This window comes from Salvelinus sp. IW2-2015, linkage group LG18 (assembly GCF_002910315.2).
Source record: "Salvelinus sp. IW2-2015 linkage group LG18, ASM291031v2, whole genome shotgun sequence".
NCBI lineage: Eukaryota > Metazoa > Chordata > Actinopteri > Salmoniformes > Salmonidae > Salvelinus > Salvelinus sp. IW2-2015.
In genome coordinates, this window is record NC_036858.1 from 63974553 (window position 1) to 63984681 (window position 10129).

Genomic DNA, 10129 nt, shown 5'->3' on the forward strand with positions numbered 1-10129 from the left:
ATAGGTCGAAACCCATGAGGTTAGTTCACTGGACAAATGCGCTAAGCTGGATTGTCCGAGCATTTAACTAGGCCTCCGACCAAGTAGGTTTATTTGGAGAGATTGGGTGGCATACTAGTTGTGTGATATAGTATCACCTAGTCTGAAGCTACTGATTATGTTGAATATTTGATTAATTGACTCAACAAATAATATTATATCAAGATGATATTGAGAAGAATACTTGTCTCATTGATCGCTCTACTAGAAAGGTTCTTGTTAATTATGTTGATTAGTTGTTACAGCGAAACTTTAAAATTGATTAAATAGTAAGATTGTGTTTATCTTACCGGCTTCATGTACTACTACATGCCAGGAGGACACTCAATTGTGCAATAAAATGCAAGATAGAAATGATGATAAACATAGTTTTATATGAACAATAATGTTAGATGTAAGTAGTTATATAAGAAGTTCGAAATATCAGACATAGATTTCATGACTAGAAGCTCAAAGACGAAAACGCCATTTTTTTTGGGCGTATAATCTGAATTTGCTATCGTAAATGGTTAAGAACTCTCGCCTTTTACGGGATGCACGGGGATATGGTCACTAGTGTAACGCAGGAAGGTGGGCTGCATTTAACACGTAATTCATCAGGCTTCAGCGCATGTTTTCAGTTCAGGCCAATACATCAAGATTATATAGTGATTATTCATTGATATGACTGCCTTGAAGTGAGGGAGGTCTAACATTAAGTAACCCTATTTTGAGATGTGAGGTATCACGTTCTTTCAATGATGGCAGGAATGGAGAGGTCTTTATCTAATAAGATTGCTAAGGCGAACAGCCGCCATGTTTGTTCCCAACTGTCAGGCGCACAGACACAGTCTTCATGGGTATGGCTGAGCTGGCTACACTGTACTGTGCTATTGGCAAGCTCCACTAAGTGGCTCTGGCAAGGTTGGCTAACAGTCCTGCTGCCTGGCGGCTGCACCTATTTCATTGTGGGGCTAGAGAGTTAGAGCCTGTCTTGTTGGTAAGATAGATGAGGCACCTGCCAGCTAGGATTGGAGTCCGTCCTGCTGCAGCAGGTCAGGCTTGGTCTGTTTGTGGTGAGTCCCGATCAGAGGGCCAATTTCTCATTCTTAATGTTTTGGAGGGGCAGAAAACAGTTTTCATCAACCAGGCGATTGAGTGTGAGACTCTGGCTGTAGAGCTCGTCATCCCTAACTGGGAGGGGGCCAGAGACAATTAACTCCGATGCCGACACTCTTTCTAGCTGTTTACTCACGCTGAAGCTATGTTGGCAGCTTGGTGACGCTCTTGACTGTTTTCATCTAACATTCGTTGGTGCGACGTGGATAACAATATCTCTATACTCTCTACTCGCTCAGATTTTAGCTTTAGCCAGCCACCATTCCTTTAGATTGCCTTTACTCGCGGTAGCCCTGCACCTGGTAAACCAGTGTATGATCGGCTGCGGTGATTCGCTTTAAGTTCTAATACTGCGGGTATGGAATCGGCGCCAATGACTTTAGGGTTTTCATTTTGTCAGAGCTAATGGTGGGAGTCCTTCGGGCGTTCAGACCGTAACGGGAGGAGTAGAGTACAAGAGAGACTCAGACTCAGACTCGCGACTCGCTACATTGGGGGGGGAAACCCGCGTTGAAAGTTTCTGTGGCTGAATAAGGCGTACACGGTTGAAGCATTCTACAGCGTTTCGCGCTCCAGAAGCCATGAGAAGTTGTGCCGGTGCGGGGACTGTGCGGGGGATTTATACTACTTCTTGTATCTACTGCGTGGCACAGACCGTCTGTTTCTTCCTTTCCTACACTGAAACTTACGCTTGCTGGTAGCTCTCTAGGAACAGGGTTAGAGTGAACACCTACAGGACGGTAGCTCTCCAGGAAGAAGGCCCTTCAGTAGATAATAAACAAGCCCCATCACTTATTAGGAGTTGTAGTTAATCGCTTATTCTAGGAATCGCAAGAGACAAAAAGTATCGTATAATCTGGTACAAAATCCTAGAATATTTCATGTTGATCTATTCAAGTGCTGAGAGTCAACAATACATGCAAAAATATACAGTCAACACTGATTCAGACTTCTCCATTAAAACATTGCTGTAACGATATTCGTCTTTGGATGAAGAGTAGTCATCGGACCAAAGTGCAGCGTGGTAAGTGTTCATGTTATTTTTATTAGAAAAACAGAACACTAAACAAAATAACAAAGAGAAGGAACGAAAACGAAACAGTCCTGTCTGGTACAGACACAAAGACAGAAAACAACTACCCACAAAACCAACATGGAAAATGGCAACCTAAATAGTCTCCCCAATCAGAGACAACGAGAAACAGCTGTCTCTGATTGGGAACCAATTCAGGCCATCCTAAACCTACATACCCCTAGACCATACAAAATCCCCATAGAAAAACAAAAACCCTAGACAAGACAAACCCCTAGACAATACAAAAACTAAACAAAACACCCTTGTCACACCCTGACCTAACCAAAAAATAAAGAAAACAAATATAACTAAAGTCAGGGCGTGACAGTACCCCCCCCCCAACGGTGCGGACTCCGGCCGCAAAACCTAAAGATATAGGGGAGGGTCTGGGTGGGCATCTATCCGCGGTGGCGGCGCGGGACGTGGACCCCGCTCCACCTTAGTCTTGGCCCACTTAGGTGGAGCCTCTGGAGCGGGGACCCTCGCCGCCGACCCCGGACTGGGGACCCTTGCAGCGGGCCCCGAACAGGAGGGCGACTCTGGCGGCTCCGGGCAGGAGGGCGACTCTGGCGGCTCCGGGCAGGAGGGCGACTCTGGCGGCTCCGGGCAGGAGGGGGCCGAACTAGGGCGCTTCTGGCGGGGGCTCCGGCAGGAGGCGAACTCTGGCGGCTTCGCGGAGCAGGAGGGCGATCCTGCGTCGGCGAGGCTTGGGCGCGGCAGGAGGGCACTCGCGGAGAGGGCGACGGCGGAGGGGGCGACTCTGGCGGCTCCGGACAGGAGGGCGATCTCGGCTCGAAGGTCTGGCGGCTCCGGGCTGGAGGGCGACTCTGGCGCTCCGGGCTGGGAGGGCCGACTCTGGCGGCTCCGGGCTGGAGGGCGACTCTGGCGCGCTCCGGACAGAAGGGCGACTCTGGCGGCTGCTCCGGACAGGAGGGCGACCCTGTTTGCGGCTCCGGACCAGGAGTGGCGACTCTGGCGGCTCCGGACAGGAGGCGAATCTGGCGGCTTTCCACAGGAAGGGCGAACTCTGGCGGCTCGGGCTTGGAGGGCGAACTCTGGGCTGGATGGCGCGACTCTGGCTGGATGGGCTCTGGGCTGGAGGGCGACTCTGGCGGCTCCGGGTTGGAGGGCGAACTTCTGGCGGCTCCGGGCTGGAGGGCCGTCGCTGGAGGTTCCGGAGCTGGAGGAAGACTCTGGAGGGAGGAGACGCAGAGACAGTCCTAGTGCGTGGGGCTGCCACAGGGCCCACCAGGCTGGGGAGACCTACAAGGAGGCCTGGTGCGCAGAGGAGGCACCGGATACCGGGGCTGTGGGGGGGAGCACTGGAAGCTCTGGTGCGTCAGCCTTGGCACCAACTTCTTTCCAGGCTGAAATGCCCACTTTAGCCCGGCCCCATCCAGGAGTGCAGGCCACAGGTCCGAACCGGGCTGTGGGGGAGCACTGGAGATCTGGTGGCTTACCGCTCGCACCTCTCCATTAGGCTCAATGCCCACTTCACCCTAGACAAGGACAAAACCATAGACCATACAAAAACAACAAACCAACCCTTGTCAACAACACCTGACGCTAAACCAAAAATATAGAAAACTAAATATAACTAAAGTCAGGGCGTGACAATTGCACAAACAATAATAGTTGAAACATTAAAACAAAGTCTCTGAAAAGAGCTGCCCATCCAAACACATAATAACGCCTCGGGAAAAAAGTGCACAGGGACAGTACCCGGTACCAGGGTATTATCTGGCCCACATATTGACCAAGTGGTGACATTACACTGACTGAGGTGCCCCTACCTGTACTGTAACAGCAAGACGCACTGCAAGACAACTGCAAGTACACAGTTCAAAAACAACCAATAAGAAAAAAAATACAGTAACTCCCACAAAGCTTATTAGAGTTAGTACTTCTGTCATAATTCAGAATCATGGATTATAAACAATAAATGTGAGTAAGTGGCATAAAGGTTCACCAAACGGAATTTTGAAATAATAAGCATTATAATCGGTATGAGGTAGAAATTTGCATCAGGAACCATCGCCAGCAGTGAACTCTCACACCACAGTGAGAATGAGCTTATAAGCAGAATAATGAGGAGTAAAATCCATGCCAGAAATCCACTCAGAGCGAGTGAGAGAAAGAGGAGGGAGAGAGCAGAGAAGAGTAAGAGAGTAAGAAGAGAGAGAGATGGAGGTGGAAGAGAGAGATGGAAAGAGAGAGGGGTGGAGGAGAGCGAGGGACGCAAGAGAGAGGAAGAGAGTCAGTGGACTAAATAAACATCTCCATGGTCTGTTAAATGCCACTCAGTCTATATTTAGAACGATGCCAAAGGAAAGTCTCGCTGTCCTCTAGTGATCTGGAATCACTGCCTTATGTTCTTACTGGACAAAATAGCTTTGCATTAAATATTAAATTATTTCACACATAACCTTAAATAGTATGTATCTTACAGTATACACAATCGCTATAACTAGGTATCTAATCACATCCTAGGACACAGAGTTTTTTTCTGGTCTGGTCACGTGGTCAAAAAACTCAAGGCCCCAGTCATAAGGTATCACTACCTACCTGATATACCAGTAAGTGATGCTGAGATGATTCAACTGCGTTCGTGGAACTACAATCCACACAATCCACGACATCCACCTTAATTACCTCTGTGTAGTTACTCCCTCGAGTAAAGAGAGGTTATGGTCAGATAATCAAAGCTGTGGTCTGGCTATAGCTCATTGGTAAAGTTTCCCCACTGTGGTAGACCCCAGCCAGATGAACACATGGTCAACGATCCCTCAGATGGATTCCTCATACCAACAATCCCTCAGATGGATGCTGTCACGCCCTGGCCTTAGTATTATTTGTTTCTTTATTATTTTAGTTAGGTCAGGGTGTGACATGGGGTATGTGTGTGTTTTGGGTGATTATATGGTATAGGGGGTGTTGGTTGTAGTGTATGGGTTTGTGTTGAGTGTATGTGTCTAGGTATGTCTATTGTTGAGTGTAGGTGTTTAGGAAAGTCTATGGTTGCCTGATTTGGTTCTCAATCAGAGACAGCTGGTTATTGTTGTCTCTGATTGGGAGCCATATTTAAGGTTTTAGGTTTAAGGTGTTTGTGGGTAATTGTCTATTTGAACGTAAGTAGCTTGTGTGTGCACTTTCGTTTGTAGCTTCACGGTCGTTTTTTTGTTTTGTATAGTTTTGTATAAGTGTTCGTTTCGTGTTCATCTTCGTCGTTCTAATAAAAGAAGATGTATTCATATCCCGCTGCGCCTTGGTCCGTCTCTCCTCCACACGATCGTAGACAGATGCCTCATACCAACCAATCCCATCAGATGGATTCCTCATACCAAACCAATCCATCAGATGGATTCCACATACCAACCAATCCAAGATGGATTCCCATACCAACCAATCCCTCAGATGGATTCCTCATACCAACCAATCCCTCAGATGGATTCCTCATACCAACCAATCCCTCAGATGGATTCATCATACCACCCAATCCCTCAGATGGAATTCCACATACGCAACCCAATCCCTCAGATGGATTCCTCATACCAACCAATCCCTCAGATGGATTCCTCATACCAACCAATCCCTCAGATGGATTCCGCATACCAACCAATCAGATTAAAGACTTTTAATTTCACATGACAGATGCCCATCTCCATCTCTAACTAACTCCCTTCGTAGGGTATGGAAGTAACAGTAATCTCCACACATCTAAAGGAAAAAGTGTACTTGGATTAAGGGTTTAGTGTACTTGGATTAAGAGTTTAGTGAGAGTCTTGTTACTCATTTTCACACACTGACATAAGATAAATTATTAAGCAAGTATTTCTTCATTGAAATGTCTGACAATATGAGTCTTCAGCCATAGTTGCCAGCATTCATTCTGAGTTCAGATGAGGTCACAAAGAAACAAATCTCAAGCAAAAAGGTAGAGACAGTAATGATTACAATACTGGCAGATCCTTGAGCTGATCTCAGACAAAAACAGTGCTAGCAAAATTTGAATACATCAGGTCGAATTTCAAACAGCCACACTAAAACTGGCTTTGCCTTGGTTGAGTTTAACTTCTGATCATCAGTGATTATTGTGAACACCGGCAAATCTTATCTGGCAGGTCTGTCACTAACCCATTTGATTTGGCTCAAGACTAGTCTCCATTTTGGCTCTGAGGCTATGCAGTTTCACTCAAACCCCTACCAGTTTGACCTAACAGGAGGGTCACTGTGGGTTTACCCTGAGCCCTGTCTGCAGCAGATGGCATCCACCTAAAGCACAGTGTGATAATGGTTGACACTAATTAAGACCCCCGTAATCCCTCCACCAGCAAAATGAGCAAAAGGAAAAGCCTGTTTAAACACTCATCACCCATCGCACAATAATCCCCACAGACTATTACTTTTCACTGGGACTCCGAAATGGGGATATTAGAAGGCTGCATCCCACCTGGGTTGTACGAGGATGTCTAAATGGGAATAAGGATTTAATGTACATCTCCGTGGGCCTGAGTGATGTTCAGAAGGGAGTACAGGTGGCAGGCTGCCTCCTCTATCTCAAGAACCTACACTGAACACAGTCTGGATGATACCCAGAGAGCAGAGACTCCGGTACCTAATGTTGCCGATGAGCGTCTGCTGCTCGTCAGTGGTGAGGATGTCTGGGAGGACAGAGGCCAGCCAATCAACCTTCTTCTCCGCAGCATACTGCTTCAGCACCGCAAACAGCCTCTCCTTCACCTCAGGCTCCTCCCCCAAAATCTGGTCAATCTGAAAGATATCAATAACAATTGTTGTTGAAGGGCGCATAGTTACACAGCCTCCCTAAAGAAGGATTGTATACATTTACAAAGAAGCTTCCAATTATCTGACTGAGGAAGTAAGCTCAGTAGGCTTGCATAATGCTTTTTGAACAGCAAAGTGTCTCTTTCAAACTGTTGTTTTCTCTGGACATCAATGTTCCCGTGTATAATCAATAACATCAATGTTCCCCTGTATAACTCATACAACAGTTAGTTTAAAAGAAAGCCTCACCTTCCTGTTGAACTCCAGGGCCTTGTGTTTGCGGTCCTTCCTCATCCCGTCTCCTCCAGGCTGTATCCCATCCATACTCCCACTGCTGCGTACTTTCTGTCTAGGCCCCAGACACAGCACTCCCAGCCTCAGCGTACGCCCCTGGGACGCCTTGATCAGCGCCGCCGCCATCTCGTGCTGCCTCACCGGGATCCCGTTGACCTCCATGACGTAGTCACCGGCCCGCAGGCCACCCCGTCCCGCCGGAGAGCAGGGGGAACAGTCCTCCACCAGGAGGGGGCAGTCTCCCACGATGGTGAAGCCGAAACGACCGTCAGGACCCGGGGTGATGTCCATCTGAGAGGCAGAGATTGAATTCTTATTTCACTTTCACTGTATTATGTCAAGATAGAGAGAAATCATTTTGACTAATGACTTGAAAAGTATGGCCTTGCCAATGAAATTAGCACGGCAAATTCAGCATTGCCACTACAGTTTCTGGGGTTACATGAGGTATCAGAAATACAGCGAGTCAGATTTTCAGTAGGCACAAGCAGTAATACCAAAACATTGACATAAAACCAATTAGAAGTATCAAACGTGCTACTACAGTATGATGGTGCCAGGTGAGTCCCAGTCAGAGCGAGTTCAGACCTGCTGGATGCGAGACACCACTCCGACGCTGGGAGGGATGTTCCTCTGGGTCTGAGCGATAGAGATGACAGCCTGGACTCCCAGTGTGGACACATTCTGGCCCTCGATCTCCAGCACCTGGTCAGAGAAAGACCGTTTAATGAAGACACCCAGAAACAGCTTTTCCAGTATAAATCCCTGATCATACTATTACACTATCATCATAATATTATCGAAGTCTTAACATAATACTATTAACTGCATATTTGTCAATTAACTTGCCTTGTTAAATAATGGTTAAACAAAGGATAAAAATAATTTCGGTTTAGTTTAGGACCTAGAATCTCTCTGACCTGGTCACCTGGCTGCAGCCCCGCCAGGTAGGCACTGCTCCCCTCCTCCACAGACAGGATGTAGCTAGGACCACTTCCTCGTAGATGGAAGCCAAACTCCTCTGGCCAGCCCTGATTGGATGTCGGCATCGCAATGACTACATGAGAGAAGAAGAAGAATGACGAAGAGGAGAGGAAGATGAAGAAACCCACAGGGAGTATAATGAGAAAGATGTTCTGGATTGAGATGCGAATGAGAGAAGCAGCATGGTGCTCTCAGCGGGGGGCTGAACCCCTGTCGAACCCTTGGGGTCGCTGACCTTGTTCACAACTCCAAAGGCTTCTCAGAGTATTTGACCTTGAGGAGCATGAAGTGCTCTCTTCCAAAGTTAATCCATCTTACTGTACATCAAAATTCACTGACTATCTGACGAAGGGCTCTGACGGAGGGCTCTGATGGAGGGCACTCTATTGCCTGCATGAGAGCGACTCAAGCATAAAATATCTGCCATAACCAAACACAGAAAACACATTTAAATCTAGGAGTGCAGGTTATCCTGCTTTTTGTGGTAATACACTCCAATCCCTAACGCTTAATTTGTGAACCTTTATAACATTCTATAAACTATTAAATTTATAGAGCATCAAAACAGGATCAGCATGTATTAACCTCACGAGTTTGCTTCCAAAAACGTCCCTGAAACGACAGGTCACACACAGAATTATACAAATATCTATTGTCTGAATATTTTACTTGAACCTTAAAACAGAGCCAGTGTCTGCTGTTCAACCTCCAAAGCCTTGAAACAGTAATGTGTTTCAATAAGTGAATGACATTCAAACAGACAGACTTACAGTCATCTTTAGATGGATAGCGAGGAACAGCAGGCTTGTTCTGGTTCCTGAAAGAGTATCTGCCTTTCTTGTTGTGTAGAAATTTCTTCATCTTGTATCAAACTGCAGGTGGCCTATCTGTGAGCTAGTATCCAACAAGGCTGTACAGTAAAAAAGCCCCCCTTGGACCATACCAACAGCCCCCATTCAAACAAGAGGGGTTGTCAATTCAAAATACCCCACCTTTAGAGTCCTCCACAGAGTCATCCACAGAGTCCTCCACAGAGTCATCCACACTGCCACCGCAACACAAGAAAAGGGTGACAGTACATGAAGACTTGTCACAGAGTTACTCCAGAATCTCCTCCCAGTGTGCCCTTGCAGTCCTGCAGCCCGTTTGCACAGTGTTAATGATAAAACTGGGACGCCCTCGCTCTACTCCGCTCCTTAATAAAATCTCTCTCCAAAAAGGGCCCCCATTTTCTTCTATAAATACTCCTCTGTCTTTTTTCCTGCTCTCTCTCACGGCTAGGTGACGTCCTCCAAGGGACGGAGACTGGCCCAGAATCACTGTGTGTGTCATACAGAAAGCGGTTGATGAACACTAATTGGAGCGTGTGCCTGGGCACTCTTATGAGTGTGGTAGTCTATGTGTGCTGGTCTATAAGTGTGTGTGTGTGTGTGTGTGTGTGTGTGTGTGTGTGTGTGTGTGTGTGTGTGTGTGTGTGTGTGTGTGTGTGTGTGTGTTGGGGGGTTTTTTGGGTGTTGGTGTGTGTGTGTGTGTGGGTGTGTGTGTGTGTGTGTGTGTGTGTGTGTGTGTGTGTGTGTGTGTGTGTGTGTGTGTGTGTGTGTGTTCCTCAATGCTCAGCCCCATTGAGAAGGAGCAGGGGCAATTTAAGACTTTGCTCTGGATTAGTGGGATTATGGGCTGATTTTTAAATCCCACTCCACCCCCTATCAGGACAGGGACAGAGGCACAGGGACACATGCCCCCCTTTATTAGGTTTAGGGTTGTGGAGATGTCACACAGACTCACTCACAGTGGTGCGTATGAATGCCTCTGATCTGGGTTACTTTAAAACAGTGCTGCAGCAACTTGTCCCTG

At 47.1% G+C, this 10129-nt stretch overlaps 1 protein-coding gene across 1 annotated transcript in view; it reads right to left on the reverse strand.

The window, feature by feature from the left end:
- Nucleotides 1-9257, reverse strand: part of LOC111977982 (delphilin-like) — a 67635-nt gene extending 58378 nt beyond the window's left edge. The window contains exons 1-5 of the mRNA XM_070448718.1: nt 9046-9257; nt 8212-8348; nt 7880-7996; nt 7247-7582; nt 6828-6982 (exon numbers count right to left, since the gene is read on the reverse strand). Coding sequence (XP_070304819.1) covers nt 6828-6982; nt 7247-7582; nt 7880-7996; nt 8212-8348; nt 9046-9136 — 836 coding nt within the window. The 5' untranslated portion in view covers nt 9137-9257. The remainder of the gene's footprint in view (nt 1-6827; nt 6983-7246; nt 7583-7879; nt 7997-8211; nt 8349-9045) is intronic.
- Between the last annotated feature and the right edge of the window lie 872 nt (nt 9258-10129).